The sequence below is a fragment of the Rhagoletis pomonella genome, unplaced genomic scaffold (genome assembly GCF_013731165.1).
Source record: "Rhagoletis pomonella isolate Grant_MI unplaced genomic scaffold, Rhpom_1.0 Rhpom_scaffold_00004, whole genome shotgun sequence".
In the NCBI taxonomy this organism is placed as follows: Eukaryota; Metazoa; Arthropoda; class Insecta; order Diptera; family Tephritidae; genus Rhagoletis; species Rhagoletis pomonella.
In genome coordinates, this window is record NW_023458558.1 from 55,733,854 (window position 1) to 55,753,224 (window position 19,371).

At 35.0% G+C, this 19,371-nt stretch overlaps 1 protein-coding gene across 1 annotated transcript in view; it reads left to right on the forward strand.

Moving 5' to 3' along the window:
• The first annotated feature begins 10,247 nt into the window (after positions 1–10,247).
• Positions 10,248–19,371, forward strand: part of LOC118737833 (protein timeless homolog) — a 532,077-nt gene continuing 522,953 nt past the window's right edge. The window contains exon 1 of the mRNA XM_036468614.1: positions 10,248–10,404. Coding sequence (XP_036324507.1) covers positions 10,288–10,404 — 117 coding nt within the window. The 5' untranslated portion in view covers positions 10,248–10,287. The remainder of the gene's footprint in view (positions 10,405–19,371) is intronic.

The window sequence follows — 19,371 nt, forward strand, 5'->3', positions numbered from 1 at the left end:
GTCCCGATATCCTGCGCCCATCTCTAATTGAGAATGAAGAAAGTGAACTTTAATTGTAGTAATCAAGCAGTGTAAAAAGTGAAAACAAAAATATGCTCACAGATACCGAAATCGCTTTGTCTCCATGGCCAATTTAATAAGGGATGTAGGAAAACCCTTTCAAAATACATTACTCTGCCACCTTAAGCGAAGCAACAACAGCCACAAAATTAACAAAAGTATTTTATGACGTCATAGAATGTTGTCAACTCGAGAAAGGAGGGAAATGCGTATAAAAGCCGATAGTATCAAGAACATTCCGTTAATTAACACACTTCAAGTCAACTTATACATAACCAGTTTGTAGTTAGCTGAGAAAAAAGACTTGAAGTCACCATGTCAAAATAGTCGATTGAAAGTAATGTAAATTAGGTCGAGGTGTATTCACTTCTAGTTCAAATATAGTGAAATTATGGTACATTTATAGTTAGCTCAATTCCCTACAGGGTATAGAAACTCTCTTTATAAATGCTTTCAAAATAATTTGGGGTAAATATGTAGCATAACTTGGCGTAATATGTAAACTAATGAATTAACTAAGCTAAATGTGATATTTAAACCAGGCAGCAACCCTGGAGAGGGCTTTATTTAACTTCTTTCGTTTAAAACCCGTATTGGAAGCTTGTTAAATCGAACAGGAACTTTCAAATTGTTGGCGATCCTCTTCAGAAGAATTTTAGAAATGAAGTGCACTTAAACTTCTCTAATTTAGCACCAATATTTTGAAATCTTTCATTTTAATTGCCCATTAAATTGATTTTGATTTACTAAACAGCTGGCATACCCCCTTGAAAGATATAAAGAAAGAAATAAAGCCTCCTTATTTTTTTATTTTTGATTATATTTTTCAAGTAACCTATTAATTTTGCAAATTGATTTTAACTTTTTAAGCAGATGGCAACTCTTTTCATAAAATACTTTAGAGACGAAACTTACTTAAACCTCTCTTGTTTGACAACAAAATCGAAATATTTCATTTGATTTGTTAACTAAATTTATTTTGAATATCCAAGCAGATGGCCACCCTTTTCAAATTTATTTTTCGAAATAAACATTTTTTAATAAAGCTCTCCTTTGATGCCCATGTTAAAATATTTCATTCAACTTGTTAACCAAATTGGATCTAACTTTTTGAACAGGTGGCAAGCCTCTTCAAAAATATTTCCGAAAATAATCTTGTTTGAACCCATTTATTACCTTTAATATTTGCATTATTTTTTTGAACTTATAGATTAATTAACTTTTGAAAAGGGTGGCAACTCCGTTACAAAAAATGCTGTAGATGTTAATCCAGGTTATAACCTGTGTATCTCTTTTCAAATTTACTCAGATAGCATCCTTGTAATCGATTCTCTAGCTTTTTACATACTACAATAAAGCGACCACAGATGCATCAATGCTAAATAAGCAAGTATGCTGCTACTCATGCCAGCTTTTACCAAAGGCACTTCAGCATACTTTATTCCGCTACAAACTTTCACTTTCTACATTAATGTCAACTAATTGCCTTCCAATCGCATACACCCGCCGCTGCCACCTTTCGTGCCTTTGTTAGTTAGCGTTCAACGTCAATTAAAGTAATCGTTGTTTGGACTCTATGGATTTTACTGCCAATTCATTGCAAAATTTGCGATCGGAAATTACAGTAGAAAACAGATTCAATAGCATTTCTCCGCCACAATGTCTAACTTTCAACATTGGTGCAGCCATGACTTGCAATCCTTGGCTGATTTTAATTTGCTTTGTGGTTATTTAGGCAAACTTAAAGTTTAATTGCTTCTTGTTACTGTTGCACTGGGTAAGCTGGTGATTAATGATTTCTTAATTTCTGCGCACCAATCAAAATGTGTAGCTATTTGAATATTCCTTATTTCGTTTACTCATCAATTTGGACTAATTAGCAGCAAAATTTATTAATTAGCAATCATCCAAATTCTCCAAATTAGCTTCCAATACTGTCACAAACATACATATGTATGTATGCATACATTAGAGTACTTCATAAAAAAAGTTGGGGTTTTTCTACCGGAATTATAAAATGTGAATTTTTGTAAGACTCATCAAAATATTTCGAAAAAGTACTAACTGCTGGTTTAACGAAAGCAATTTAAGTGAAAAACGATTTTTTTTCTGTCACTTTCCATATTAAATTAAAGTAAAAACAGATCATGTTTCACCTAAATTCCTTTCGCGAAACTCGCCATAAGATTTACATGAGCTATATCGATCTGAAAGTACCTAAAAAATTCTGATTATTCTGATGCCGTTAATAAAATCTTACTTCTTACAAATATTATAAATGTGAAAGTTTGTATGTTTGTTACTCAATCACGCAAAAAGGGCTGAACAGATTGTTATGAAATTTGGCACCTAGATAGTTTATTGGTTGGAGACCTATTTGAAAAAATCATATTTATGGTCCAATTTGCTTGGAATTGCACGTACTCGCGTATTACAGATATAAAGCGAAATTAACCTACCAAAAATGGACGCGATAGATGGTAGCGAAGTCGAGTTATTTTAACTTGAAAGTCCTTGCAATATATTTTTATTTTAGTTAGAAACCATTTGATGCAGTGTTTCTTAATCGAATTGATTGATTGTTTTACAGTACGAAAGGTGTTTAAGGCGCCGCATAGTAAGCGAGTATTGGCTACTTTCTAAACATTTTTACGCAAACCTTTTCAGCTTAAACTATTCATACTCTCAAACTATCGTCTGAGTTAATTTTTCGAGAAAAAAAAAATTTTTTTTTAGTACTAAGTTTGTTACAAAAAAAAACTCGATTTTTAGTAGCATTTTCAAATAGGTCTAGCTCACGTAAATCTTTTTCGTATGGAGAGTGATACACCCTAATATGCATACATAGCTCACATACCTACTTACCTGCATTCGTATACACATTAGTATCAAATGCATTCAAAGCTTACTGCATATTGTAACACTTAAACTTTAAGGTTTAAAGCTTTGAGACGCATTTTCCGCGAAAACATTACCCACAAATTATTTTGCATACATGTATTTACATATGTATAGCATATCATCGATATCGGCATTATATCAAATTTGCGCATCAGTTTCAGATTGCTCAATCGCTAATTACATTTACAATTTGATAGCTAAACAATATCGCTGTTTCTGTAATTGTAATTAAAGCGAAATTTCGGTGAATTGTCATTGGCGCCTTTTGTTGAATTTTGTGTTTTCGGCTGCGAAAAATATTTGTTTTCACCGTGTATGGGCCTTTATAATTCTAAGTATTCATGTTGTCCAATATTAAACATACCATCCGGATATGTATGTACCTGCGTATATAGGTGCCGATTTGCTGATACATGTAAATATATATGTATGTGTACGTATTTATAGGTATGTAGCTGTAGCTGTGGATGAGATATTCGATTTTGTGACAAGTACATATTACATGCTTTGGCATATGCCTATTTAAATTAACTTAATATGATGTCATAAAACGCTTACATTCAAATAGGGTGCAACAATACCGACCTGCAAAATTGTAGAATAACAATACCAAATAAAACAGAAAGTTCTGTAGAATTAAAAAAATATTAAAATGTTTTGGTGCACAAGGACGAATAGGTTAAGAAAATTCCCTTTTAATTAAACAAATTTTTTTAAGCAAATAAAGTTACAAGAACGAAATTAGAAGATGTGGTCCAGTGTATGTTCGTCCTTAGCATATAATTTTTTCTAAAATAAATATTGCAAAATTTCAAGGATATTCGTGGATAAAATTTTAAACGTACATTTTCAATACCTAATCGTGTTTATGCACCAACAAATTTAATCGGCTTTAATTCTACAGAAATTTCTTTTTAATTTGATACCAATATTGTTTTTCTACATTTCATAGATTTTTTTAAAATAATTTTTTGAAGTAGCCCTATTTTTCAAATTTCAAAGCCCGTTTTAAAGAATCCTGGGAGAAACACGAAAAACGTAGTTTTATCATATAGTTTTGTGAATATATTGATTTTTTTGTGTAAAAAAACCTAAAAAAAAATCGTATCTCTTTTGCGAAGTTCCGCCAATTATTCACGCCAAATTCACACACGTCGAAAGCAAGGGCGCCTACGAGCGGTACGAGTAGTAGCACCGAATGCCCGAACATCCGTCTCAATTTGGTGTTGATAACAGGCGGAATTTCGTAAAATACCCACCCAGTATTTCCGTAATTTAATTTGATTTTTACTTTTGCACCTGAATAACCGCTTTTTGTCGCTTTTGCCCATCTGTCCGTCATTGTCCGCAGTGGCTTTGTGGTTATGACAACTAACTATCTACCTGTACAGCAACTACAATGCCAACTATTTATTTGCATATTTATGTATGGACATGCATATGCATTTAAATAACCAACATATGTAGCATGTTTTCCAACATAACTCTAGCGTTTTTGACCCTAATTGATTCAAATGTTTTGTGGTCATTGACATACATACATATGTACATTAGGCTGTCCCAAAAAAAAACAAAGTTTTTTTTTTCTAATGCATACCCCTTCATTTTATTGGTTTTGTCTTAAAACCCATCCAAATAAAAGTTTATGCAATTCGGACCACGGCAACCCGTACCGACTTTCAGTCAAAGTTATCAGAATAATCCTTTTGCAGTTTGCGTGTTTTGTTGACTTACTCATTTTAATTCTATATAACGCGGTATTACTGTACTCTCTACAGTATTAGGGCATAATATTTAGTAAATATGCGTTTTTAGCTTTTTTCCAAAGGACTATAAATTATAATATATTTCCAAAAGTTTACACAAAATATGGATATATGGGTATAAATTAAGAGAAAAATTCAAAACAAGATTAGTTATAACTTTTGTTTTCAATTATCCTTTTGGAACAGGTCAAAAATGTCATTTAAAAATATTATCCTTCGAGGTTTATAATTTTAGATACATTTTGAAGAATCTCAGTTTAATTTAAATTCTATAAATTTATATAAGGATATTGAAGAATAAAAATGGCTAAGGACATTTTCCTTTAATTAATTTTTTGGATTTCCTTGGCATAAATCCTGCCGTCCTATTAAAAATTTAAAGATGCCGATTCACTAGAAATGCGTTCAAATATGGGAAACATATAGAATTTTTCGCTTTTCCAAAATTTCATGAACGAAACCTTCAACTAAAAGTCGGCACGGGTTAACGCTATCCTACGGCCATAATGCTATTTAGGCTAAAAAGCATAAATACGGCGGGTATGTATATCAAAAGTTGCAGACATACATACATATATGTAAATGCTATATTGTTGTCCTGTACATTTGACTAATTGTCAATGTATTTAAGCAATTTCGAAACTACGTATATATGTGCCTACATACATATGCTTGTGCATGACCAGCAATGACATAGATCGCCACGGGACCAACAGCAGCTTGCTTACTTTAAAATAGTATTAATTGTCGTTTATACAGGTAGATGTACGATGATATGTACCTGTATATTGCAAACTTCAATTAATTCCAAAAAATGCCTATACCTGGAGTGAAATTTCGTTCAAAGCGATGACCTATTACTTAAATATGAACAGTTGGCCTGTATCTGGCTGCTTATCTTAGCCGCTAAGATATCTGAGAAAATGTGCCATACTGGATATATCAAACTAGATAGCTATTCATCCTTATGGGCTGCCAATACGTTTAGGTCGTTGAAAGGCAACTTGAATTGCCTTGGACGGCAAGTGGTGATCGCGTTGTTTTTTAATAATTTTTGAACCAGGAATCGAGTGACGACCTTTGCTAATATTTCAAATGTTTCTGGCTAATAAAATTCGACAAAAGGTTATATGTATAAGTTGGTTTTTGTCTATGACTATTCATCGAAAAAGCTCTGCTGACACAATACAAACTTTGGGAATTAAAATATTTTCTACTACTTACTAGAATGTGCAAAGCACTGCATTGCTTAGCTTCTGTACTCTTTGGAGCCAACATTCTATTCTATTGAACATTCTGGAAAACAATTTGCGGGATGCGAAGCTCTGACGCTGTGGAAATTATCCGGCTGGAAAGCCAAGATTCGAAGGATAATAACCTCCAAGTGCCCCAAGGGTAAACTTTACAAAATGTCATAAAATATCTATGCCACATAGAGAACTTTGATCAAGGGGAGCTCCTAAAGAAAATAGATTGCTCCACTTCTACACCGATGGTTCAAAACTTAGGAACAGCGTAGGAAGTAGAATATTCTCAGTACATTTGGGTCTGGAAAAATCCCTCGTTTTTAAAGCTGTTTTTGCTGCAATATAGGAGGCGGTAAAATGGAGTTCGAATAGGAGAAGCCATTGTAACAACTGCGGACTGCAGTGGATTCCGGAGTGCCGGAACATACGAGGCACCAACACAGACCAGGCGAAGAGGAGAGGATCCACTTTGCCAGTCCTGGAATAGCTTAGGCATGTCGCTCGCTACCTACAAGTCGGGAGTCGATTGAAGATGACCCCCGCTTTGGACGACCCGTCGAGGCACCCACATCAGAAATCGCAGAAAAAGTTAAAAAGCTTGCAGTGGAGGATGCCCGTCTGAAGAAGGAGTAGTGATCTGCAGTAGTTGGAGTATCAGGTACTACAATTTTGCGAATCCTAAAAGATAATTTGAATATGACACAAGTCAGTGCATGATGGGTACCCAGAACGCTTACACCGCCTCAGAAAAAGCACAGATTTTGGAGCGGATTGCCATTGGAGATGAAACATGGAAACAGGAGTCCAGTAATGGCATAAAAAGGGCACACCACACCCAACGAAATTCAAAGTATCGGAGTTGGTACGAAAATTGATGGCTACTGGTTTTTGGGATTGTAAGGGAACATTGCTCATCGATTATAAAGAAAAGGGAGACTACTACGCAACCATATTAAAAAATTAAAGGAGGCCATCAAGGAAAAATGTAGAGGAAAATTGACCAAGGGTGTGTTGCTCTAGCAAGACAACGCGCCGGTTCACAAGAGCAGACTTGCAATGGCTCTGAATGATTTCGAATCGTTGTTTCACCAACCGTACAGTCCAGACTTGACCACAAGTAACTTGTAACTGTTTCCAAATTTAAAATAAGAGTTAATTTTCGGAAGAAAATGAGGTCGAGGCTCAGGTTGAGGCGAAAGATAAAAATGGAAAAACTATGTATTTAGATTAACGGAGATTATATTGAAAAGGAAAACTAAATCTATTGTTTTATCTCATTTATAACCTTTCCATTCAACAAATTTTTGTCAAACACCATGAAATAGGGAAATAGGTGCAAATACATTATGTGTATAGAAAAATATGCTTTATAAGACAGTTGCAGTTTCTACACTGGGCTATTTATGCATATTTAAAGGAAGATATATGTATGTCTACCTATGTCTGTGTGTTCCATTGTGTATGTAAATATGTACATATTTATGCGACCATATTTGCTCTACTTTATGCCACAATTGAACTCACTAATCCAGTTGTAGTCCGTAAGCGCCGTCAATGCGGGTTTTGTGTGCCACGTTGCCGCATGAAAATCGAGCGGTCGACAACCGCACTCATTCACCGACGCACGCAAACTACATATGCACCTACATAGCTTGAACACCTACACAGAGAATTATGCGCGCCGATATTATTGTTGCATTGAGCAAATTTCTCCTAACTGTCTAACTAATGGCAGTTCGCCGCGTTTCAACTACGATTGAACACCTGCATATGCTACTTTATATATATGTATGGACTTTAGACTGGGTCGCGAAATAAGTTTGCACCTAAACTCACTAATCTGAAGCAAGTTTTCCTTCTTGGAGAGTCCTAAATCGCAGTTCCTTGATAATGTAGGCAGACTGACAGAATTGAAAATATGTGGGCATTTCAAGTCGCTGCAACTGTTCTTTTTATTATTGTGGGGTGCTCACACTACTCTGGTTATGTAATAAAAAATTATTCTTATATACTTTGTTGTTGTAAACTAAATGAACAAAATAACCACATAACCAGATAACGTGATAACCAGACAGGTGTAACCACTCACACTGTATTGTTATGCTGCCAACAAAAAAATTTGTGATATAAAATTACTAAAATGTATACTTTTTTATGAAGTAAGTAGCTTAAGGAGTTCCTCTGAGTCGACAGGATCTTCAAATGAAGTTTACTACTTAAAGATATCAATTAAGCGATTCATCCTTCATAAATAAAAACTTGAGTATAAAATTTCGATTTTGGCTATTCATAGTAATCGCTAAGTACGAACATTTTAATGGTGACGAAATTCTATCAACGTAAGCTTTCAAATAAGGGAACTTTTTTCTTTTGTGTGGGCACCAACGCAGTCTAATGCACATGTATGTATGTATGTATATAGATTTAATTAAATGCGCGCTTGATTGTACGCTTATGCCCATTTACGCAGGTGGACATTCGGCTTGCCGTGTTGTGCACAGCTTTTGACTTTGAAAAGCTGCCGGCATTACTATGCTAATTTGTCGCTCAATGCGGCACAACGACGTATTTAAAATTTTAATGCCATAAAGTATGGCCTCCACCAGACTTGTACAGAGCTGGTGTTTAGATAGCCAATTAATTTAGTTTTAAGTGATGTTTTTCCTTTGTTGCTATAAATTTGCAAGTATTAAATAATGAGAAGGATTATACACATATTCGAGCTCTAATTACATAGTTTTGAAAAAGTGAATGTATCAATGATTATGTGAATATTTAATACTAATACATTTAATACTAAGTAACTATTTGTGTGGCGGCTTAAGCTCCACGCTCTTTATCTGCGCTGGTCAAAAATAGCGTATAACAATGGATTTTATAAGGAGCTTTTATACGCAAAAGTAGGGAAAACCTAGCCGTACGATGTTTATTAGAGCTGCCACCTGCATTGAAATCAAATAACGTAGAAAGTTAAAAATTAATGTTTTTAAATATTTTCACATAACAAAGTGAAAAAAATTATGTCGAAACATGTACATATGTATGTACTATGTCTAGAATTGTTCTAGTCCGATAAAAATTATATCCCGGTTATTTTATTTTGCATTCAACAAATATTTAGAGGTCGCTCAAAGCGCAAAGTTTTCCATGAAATAGTATGGAATTCTTAGAAATCAATATTTTTCGATCGGAAAACTTTGTTTCTCTTTAGGAAACTTTCAATAGCAATACCCAAACCTTTAGTTACTATAAACTATTTTCTATTATTAACTATTTTTTATAGGACCCCTAAAAACCAAAAAAAAATGCAATGGGGGATCCTTAAAAAATCGGTAGTATTAAAAAATGGTATATAAACAATTGGGTCTCTACAGGAGGATCCAGAGTTTTATGATCAAAATATATTGATTTTTAGAATTCTATATCATTACTACGAAAACTTGTTTTTTCTCCCATATAAAATACATAAAAAACTTAAACGCTTTGAGCGACCTTAAAATATTTTTTAATTTCAACGGAAAAAAACAACAGGGGTATAATTTTTTCGGTATGGAACAATGCTAGGGGGTGAGAACATTAAAATACCGACTTTACTTTTTCCCACATGTATTTTTGGAGCACCCTAATGTACATATGTACATATTCTAAATTAATTTTCACTTCTACTGAGCATAAAAAGAACTAATCAAATATCAGTAAACAGTTTTACGCAAAATTATCGAAAAATGCAGTAAAATGTGAATAGATATTAAAGGCTTGCAGAAGCCTCGACAAGTTTAAAAAGTGTCAATAGATCCAAACCCGTATGTCGAAATATCTGAATAGATCAGAAAATTTTGGAAAGATTCGGGGTCTATAGGTACCGAATAAAGAAAACGCCTAAAAATCTGAAAAGTTCTAAATAAAGCCGAACATTTTATAAATTCCACTTAAATTGCACTTTACTTACTTTCTTTTACTGTGCAATAGTTCACAGGCAAAGTAAACACAATAAAATAGACCAGCCGCACTCTACCGCAGAGCCCGGGTTCTCAAGTCCAGTTTCCGACCAACATCAAAAAATAAAAAACAAATAGTTTAACAATTTTTTTGCATATAAGTATGTAATTCAATTTCGGAATAAGTGTCAGATATGAATTGTCAATGACTACATAACTATGTACTACTTAAAAATAATTAATTTAAATCCTAATTTCCAGATTAATATAAAATTTTATAATATTTAAAATTTTATTATATGTGAATGCATCTCTCTTTCTGCCCACAGAGCCTTTCTGCGCGATGTCGTCGAAACTGCCAACATATTCATTAAAATGATGGAGAAATTCTGCAAGGACACCGTGTTTTTGCAGGAAAAGAAGCGTTCCAAGAAGCATGGCCGCAAGCCAAAAGCAAATAAAAAACCGGAACCCAAACCACAACTTACAGAGGTACGTACGTAAATACATACATACATACATACTCTACATGTGCATGTAGTATGTAGAGTAGAAATACAAAGGAAGCTGCGGGCATTACGGGCCAACCAAAAATTTATTTACAGAGAATTACAAACTGCTAGGATGAAAAAATTCAGTGAATAACTATTAAAGTTAATTATACTACGGCAGCATTCTGAAAAAAAACAAAATGATTTACATACATTTTTTAAACCCTTTTGTACGGCAACTTCGCACAATTAGCTCACACTTTTTTTTAAATATATATTTTGTTTTAACTTTCCACGCAAATGCACTAAATTATCAGTGCAGACAATTTACGCCGCATTTCCGTTCATTCCCTTCGCCATTTTATTGACGAAAAGTCGTAAGCTTTTTTGCAAAATTTATAACGAGACATCAAGTTTAATTGAGTGAAAATAAAGCAAACTCAGCGGCAATTGCTTAACAACTGGTTGCCCGAGAGCGGTGAACTTCACATAGTATGCACACAAGTAAGTAGATATGTATGTACCCTGCAGGGAAAGCTACTATTTAGTTGTGAAATAGAATTCTACCAGTTTGCGTTTCAGCCCAACTAGTTTGCGTTCTATCCTTTTTCAATGTTAGCGACTGGCATTTTTAACATGGCGATGTCCTACGAGATGTCAATTGTCCGCTCCTGCATCAGCACCCTACCAGTAGAAATACTAGTAGCATCATACGAGTTGACGGGATAGACTGCCAATTCAACCCCCGTGAAAAGCGTAAGTATGCCTTTTTGCTCGCGGTGCTCCAACAATCGCAATGGCCGACAGAGCAAAGCACTTGCGTGGTATGCTTGAGGTTCCAGGTTCAAGTACTTTATTTATTTTCATTTTTTATATTTTTTATTATTAATTTTTCATTAAAAACGGCCTCAAGCTCAATATAAATTGTTGAATATCTTCTATATACCTATATAATACGCGAAGCGATTTTTAGTCCAGGTTCGTTTGATTTTCTAAAATAAGATATCAAATTTAAAGGCTTCGGCTGTAGATGTGCAATAAGGCTTTACTTTTTCGAAAAGTGTTACCACCTGTTAAGAAATTAAGCTCAAATTATTTAAAAAGGTAAAACGATTGTTACAATATATAAGGGTATCAACCAAAATGGCGTTAAAAGGCTTTATATCTTAACTACTTTAGAAGGGTTGCCACATGTTTAAAAAATATTAAATTTCAATTTAAGAAATTCAGTAAGTGAATAAGTTATTACCATATAGGTGGCAAAAAGAGAGAGATTTACGAAGGTAGTAGTATGAAAATATTCTAAAGAGGGTTGCCACCTATTTAAGAATTCACCTATTTAAGAAGTCGGATGAAATTATTTTTTACACAAGTTATATGAAACATTACAAATCGGTATCAAAATCCTTTTTTTCTGTACTATATTTAGGAGAGTTGCCACAAATTTAAAAAAATTAAATTCAACTTAATTCATCAGTTACTTGAAATATTTATAACAATGTCACCTGAAATATTTGTAACAATGTATCTAAGAAAATTTAAGTTCGAAAATAATTTTGAAAAGGGTTGCCGCCTGTTTTGAAAGTCGAACTTAGTTTAATTATACACCAGTTATGTACATGAAATTTTAAAATATGGGTACCAAACGAACGAGAGTTAACAAATATTTATTTTGAGCGTTTAGAGTTTTTTTAGGGGGTCAGAAGAGGGTTGCCACCTCTTGAATAAATTTAATTCAAATTATTCAATAAGTTAAATTGATTGTCTAAGGATGGGTATCATTCCAAATGTGCTTGAAAATAATTTATATCTGAATTGTATTTAGAAGAGTTGCCATGTATTAAAAAATCAAATTCAAATAAAAAAAAAAGTTTTAGTTAGAAAATACTTTTGAAGGGGCTGAAACCTATTTTAAAAGTCGATTTTGTTCTAGTTATAAAGAAGTTAAATGAAATATTGAAAAATTAATATCAAATGAGTTTTTGGAAAGCTTAAGGCTGATAATATTTTTAATTACGGTTTCCAACAATTTTTTTTAAGGTCATCAGATCTGCTCCGGTATTTCTAATTTCCGAAATAAAAAGCCAAGTTAAAGAACTGGGATTGACATAGATGTGCAATAAGTTTAATTTTTTGAAATTAGGACTTTTTTAGCGGTACAGAGTGATTTGAAAATTGATGAATTGAAAACAGACACCATGCGAGACTTCTTATCACTCAGATTGTTTAGATGAATCATTAGGAATATTTTTACCTTTTAAAAAGCTAAGTTCAATTTTAGGTTTTAACGTCATAAATAACAAAAACAAATAACTTAAGGTTTTTATTGTAATTTTTATACTAAATAAAAGAAGCTAATAATTTTTTTTTATAGCACAAGTATTTCTTCTTTCCATATGCATGTTTTTTCTGCAATGCAATTCGATTTTCAAGTTTGTTAATTATATTTAAATCCAAATAATTATTTTTACTTACATTGATTTAATTTGAAAAATCTTAACCACCTACCAGCGTACTTGAACTTGCTATCTCGAAACCAGAAGCGGTAGTCTTCAAGCGACACCACAGCCGACATTTTTAAGAAAAGGAATTAATTGCGTTTTTTTTTGGCTTTGGCAATTTAAAGGCAGATGTCGCTGAACGCTTAGGTTCGAACTGGTAGGCCATCGCTTCAGCACATACTAGTTAATGAACTAGTATTTTTACTGACCGGTTTGGCTTTTCACCGCAGGGTATGTAAGTATGCACGCACGCATCTGTGCACGTTGTTGGTAGCTGTGGGGCCTGGCCTCCACCGCGTTTGGTCCTCTGTATTTTAAAATTGCGCATCACTAGCTTTAAGCTCCAATTTTAATAGAGCCATCGCTGCGAAAGCCTCTGCCATAGTACTTCGCTTTTAATAAATTTCCTGCAACATATACTTACAATTTCAACATTTATATAAGTAAATAACTGTACAAATGAAACTACACATACATTTATCCTATACATACATACATAGATATACTTATTCCTTTATGTCCATACCAACATTTATTTATCACCAACGCAATGACTTGCCATAATGGCCGACGCGACGTCGGCATCGTGGTCCTTTCTGGCGCACCGGGCGGATTGATTGCCACGATGCGCAGTCAGCTCGCGGATTTAAAAACTATCGTCCATATTTCTTTCTGTGCCGTTTGCAGCTCCTCTGTCTACTATCTATTTGCTTGCCCTGTCATCTGTGCCGCTTGGCCTGCTGAACTTTCTCATTGGGGCGATCTGTTGGCAATCCAATCAGAAGAGACATTCCATTTTGCCACTTTTCTTCGGTCACTTCGCTACATTTAACTATTTTTTTGTTTGTATTTTTACACTTTGTTCACCATCGCTTGCAGCTGTGTCCTTTCATGTTGCCCACACTTTTACATATTTGCGTTTATATGAGTGAGCATCAGGGTGGTCCAAAATAAGTAAAGTCGGAATTTTAATGCTCTCACCCACTAGGATTGTTCTATATCGAAAAAAATATACCCCTACTTTTTTTAAATCAAAAAATATTTAGAGGTCGCTCAAAGCGCTCAAAGTTTTCCATGTATTTTGTACAGGAAAACAAAACCAACTCAGGTTCTTTTCAGGAGACTCCCAGTTGCAATACCCAAGTATTTATTTAACTATTTTTTAATACTAAAGATTTTTTATTTTTTCCCCTATTTCATTTTCTGGCATTTTCTGGAGGTTTTGGCGAACCTATAAAATATATTTACTAAGAAAAAATGGTTAAATAAATAATTGGGTAATTTTATTGGGAATTTCCTGAAGAGGAAGAGAGTTTTGCCGATCGAAAAATGTTGATTTTTAAGAATTCTATACCATTTCTAAGAAAAGTGGGTTTTCCCGATATAAAATACATGGACTACTTTGAGCGCTTTGAGCGACCTCTAAGTATTTACTTGATTTCAAAATAAAAAAGGGTATACTTTTTTCGGTATAGATCAATTCTAGGGGGTGAGGGCATACAAAATCCGACTTTACTTTTTCACATGCATTTTTGGACCACCCTAGTGAGCATACATATGTGCTTTACCTACCAGCAATATTCTCGCTCGCTCAGCACGACTTCCTGTACGCCAACACTGCGCAACGTTGTGTCAACTTTTTCCCACGTTTTATTTACCTCTTGTCGCGTTGACTGGACATTATTTTATTGATAAATTCAAATATTAACTGTAATAATAGTTGTGTCCTTTTAGCGCTGAGGTAGCGGCGCGCCGAAAAATACGCACATCTGGAGTTGAGACAAATGCGATGCGGGTGAACATTCGGACGCAGCCTGTTGAAATTTATAGTCATCTCGCTAGCAAGCGCGTCCAAAAAGTTGCCCTTTTCCGTTGTGATCCAGGATATCTTCATCGAATATTTTTCTCTCAGCCAAATAAAAGCAAGCCTTTAAAAATTTTAATACACCATATAATTGCATTACATTTAGGCGCGAACAAACAAAAAACGTCGCAATTTAAGTAAATTATTTAACAACTGGCTTAACTTGCCTTGCCAGCCAAATTTGTTATAAAATACCGTAACTTCTACGCTAAGACCAGAACATTAACGCTAATGAAGCATTTGAATTTCATAAGCTCTTTGAAAATGCATTGGAAGAATTTGTATCAACACATAAAATTCTAAAGCCTCCTATTTTGATAGTGAAACCTGAAACCTTTGAAAACAGATAGGCTAGGTTGATTGTGGCAGACCCCGCAAGGGGGGGCTCACTAGACATTAACAGTCCATTGTGTTACCACATTACGGAATTTAGTTAGAACGGTAACTATAGGCTCTCTGTGTTAAGCTAAGAGAAGCGCTGGGTTCCCAAAACAAAGTTACGCAGGCAGCTGATGTCGACTCCGGAGAGCTTTTCGGCAGTGCTAATGAAATCCACACCCAAGTGCTTAAACCTTAGCCTGGTGAGAGCGGGGCAGCTGAGAAGGAAGTGCAGGGATGATTACACCTCGTTTTCCAAGCAGCTGCGACTATAGGGTTCCATTATGATAATAAGTCGCACCCCATAAGTTCCTAAATGACAATGACCGGTAAGAATCGACAGCTCGTAAGAATAGTCAGCTGCAGAAGCTCCTTTAACCGCCCGCTGTTAACAACCGGCCAGAAAGACTAGCCACTTTGCTTGTCGGGGTTTTTTCCCAGTGCTCGCTGTGCCGACTCTGAGTTTTAGAGAGAGGCCAAGCATTCCCCGACCAGTCTTGATCGCACCATCAGCGATCTCAGTGCCATGATTTCCGCCTGGCTGTCAGATTAGATATTTACCACCCTAGTCGGTTGACAAGGGATAGTGCTAACCATTTTACCCTTCCATAGCTAATCACTTTTGGATTCTCTTTATTCTGCGTGGAATAATTTAATAGAACCTTAACTAAGAAGCTTAAACGCCTGCAGTGTCCTGTTAGGATTCCTGTAACAATTTTTCAGTTATTCTTGGATAAGCTCATACATTCATTAAAGCGTTTTTGGTTATATGTTCCTAAAAGTGCTTTGGACTGCTCTAAACCTAGTAGATGATAGCAGTAACGACTTCTTTGAACCTATCGCTAACCAGATAAGAGCAGAGCGTTGCCCTTTTCCTAAGCCACAGAAAGGCTCTGCGCCGATGAAAGTGGTTGTTGCTTTTTTCTTCGCTAGTTTCTCGGCAATCTCGTTTCCTTTAATACTAATATGTCCCGGAATCCAGAGAACCCAAACTCGATTGGTCAGACCAAGAGTATTCAGCTTGTCGAGGCACTCCATCACCAGTTTAGATGCTGTCAATCAAGATCGCGATGTTCTGATTCCGACAGTTTCGCACATCCTGGCGAATGCGTGTGTTTCTTCGGTCCAAATACACCTACACAGGTACCCTCTTCGGCCAATGAGTCAGCAGTGTACCGGGTAATCAAGTTTTGGTTTATCCAACATATCTCGGATATGCCTGTCCAGTTCTGCTTATTACTCAAACTAGCTTTGCATCTCTCTATTGCAATTTCAGGGCACTTCGTCGTGAGAATATCGAACTCTCTACGACTAAGAAACCCTTCTGCCCCGTTATTGGTACCAGCCATGCTTAGTAAATCTCTTTCTGTATGTGAATATGAAGAAGGGTAAGATCTAAAAGAACCTGCAAGGATGCGTTCGGATAAGTTCTCATAGTCTCAAATCTTTGTTTCTTGGAGAGCGCTTTGATTATTCCAAGTTGTATAGTTCTATCGGCTCAAATAAGGGCTCCATAAACTAGCATGGATTGTACTATCGTCGTATAGATCTATCTCAGTATCTTTGGTGTGCATCTCCAGTTCTTTCCTGCTTTCTTCGCAGTTTTTTCAACGTGTGCTTTCCAAAGCAGTTTTGGTCTAGTGGAATGATACTCTAGTGGTTTTTGTTGGATTTGCATTCAGCCCCACCTTAGCACACGTTCAGCCCTAGCTGGATTCTATCACACAGGGTGTTTTCTAATTTCTCCTTACATATTTTTACAGTGCCGTCAGCGTACCCCTGGCAAGTAAGCCAGGAGCAGTTTGTCGTTGACTATGTCCCATAATAGCGGATATAACACTCCACCCTGTGGACTGCCCCTTGTTGTTCAGGCTAAATCGATATTATTCGTACATGTTCGTATTTATTTGGAAGGATTCGATAGATATCTGAAAAGTCCTTAATTTTTCGTAGGATAACTTTTCTGCACAAGTTAGAAACCATCCTACAGGAAAAATTTCGGTTGAAAAATCTAGCAATAATATCCATTTAGCTTTACAGCAAAAATAATTTATAAGATCTTTAAAATAGGCAAACAAGTTTTTGCTATGAGTCACCATACTTTTTTTCTTACTGTAGTTATATATTGGCTCTATAAGTTTAAAAATTTTATGGAAAGTGATTAGTTGAAAGTCCATTTACATCAGGCGATTGTCTCTTTCAAATAAAAGTTGGTTTTTAAAATCGCCTCCTGTTATGATGACCATCCTGTCGATCCACTTTTGCTTCGCTTCCTTTTTTTAGCATAGACGGCCTTATCTCGCCAATTATGCGGCGAATGATAAATTTGCAGAACATAAATGTAAAAAACATGTGTTTACTTTGCCAGTTGGTTTGACAGCTATCCCTTTATGAAATTCTATCCCTCTAAAAAAACACCTCTTCCATACGGTCACGCCCTTAATTATTGGCACAGAAAATAATAAAAAAAAAGAAAAATGTTGCATACATTAGGAAAAACTCTCAGTGCCAATAATTCTGTGAGGGACTGTACATATATAGAAATAAACTTATTCTTTAATAAATCTGAATGTTTTATAATATCGCAAAGTTGCAGCCTTGGTCGATGCGTTTCCTATCAAAAATGTTAAATTTTTTATACGCTGCGCATCAGTTGAATAGGTACACATTTCTTCCTCAAGATCTAGAGGCGCAGCTTACAAATTTAATCGCGGGAAAGAACAACTGCCAATCATCATATGAATTGTCTGACTCGTATACTTTGTAAAACATCCGAATCCATACTTTTCCTATTAAGTTTAGGTCCTGGGAATAGGACCAAAACGTTTTTGCTTCGTTATGCTCGATACCTCCTCGCTCCTGTATTGCGAATAAGTGCGTAATTTTGCATGGTATTTTGGGGATCTACTTATATAAACGAGCTAATATGTATTAAAAAATAGTAAAATAAACAATTGGGTACATATTATTATTGGAGGTCTAGTGAAGCGATGCAAAGTTTTCCGATCGAAAAATATTAGGGCTGTTCAGGCTTATGTGGAAATGGTCTTGCATTTGCAGTTGGAATTACATTTGCAAATTTCATCCTTGCTGTCACGGCAACCATGTGCATTTTATTGTTGTGAATTTGAAAATGCACCATATATTGCAAATGCAAGAGCATATGCACAACAATGGCAAACGCTATAGCGCCATAAAAGCCGATTATTTCATAAACAAATTGCATGGAATGTTGATTTAAAATATGTTTTTCAACAGGACGGCGTACAGAGGAAACTGAGCAGAATTAATTCAAACTGTCGAAGATATTCAAGGCGCAAATTTATTAAAAAAAAAACGTACACGGATTGCCTTCTACATACCGATGCTATATGACCTACTAAAAAAAAGCCGAATAGAATTAATTTTGCAAGTAGTCAGCTCGAGAATCAAGCCATAAAGTTTATATGAATATAATATTTAAAAGTTGTGAACCATTAATAGGTGATTTGAACATTAGCCTTAAACTTTTATTTACGTTATATACCGTGTTGAATGACATATTAAAGGCTGGCGTAACTTTATTTGGTTTGTGACAATATGATTCTGAAAAAAGAAGCTCAATATTATTGAGATTTTGAATAATGAAAGTAATATAAAGTGCTTGCCCCACCACTTGCTCCCGCTAGGTTTTTATTACTGACGATCCCTTAAAGCTTTGGGATCAATACACTATTTTTAGCTGCCTATATCTACCTCATTGGAAATGACGAATAAATTAACAATCGACTTCAATTTAGAAAGGATTTTATTTTTTTTTAAATATGTTAGTTAAGACTGGTTTTCACTATGTCAAATTTTGACGCCAAAATTTGGCGACATATTTTGACACAACTTTATCTCCTTTATCCATGCTTTGATCGATGATATTATAGGCAAAAAACCGGCATATAGCCGATTTAGCAGCGCATGTACACGACTGAAGACTTATCCGGATCCAAATCAATCGATAAACCGCTTTTTAATCACATTTGACAATTTGTTTTCACTTATTAGACGACAAATGCCATTGAATTTGACATAAATAAAAAATAGTGAAAATCAGCCTTTAGAAAATTCCTAACCATTGGTTTTTCTTGAATGGTGGTCTAGTTATTCGTTTTAAATACTGGGTAGCAAGTCGCAACTCAGGGGAACAGTAAAATTTGTGCCTCAATCAAACTATGCTCAAACGGTAGTATCCATT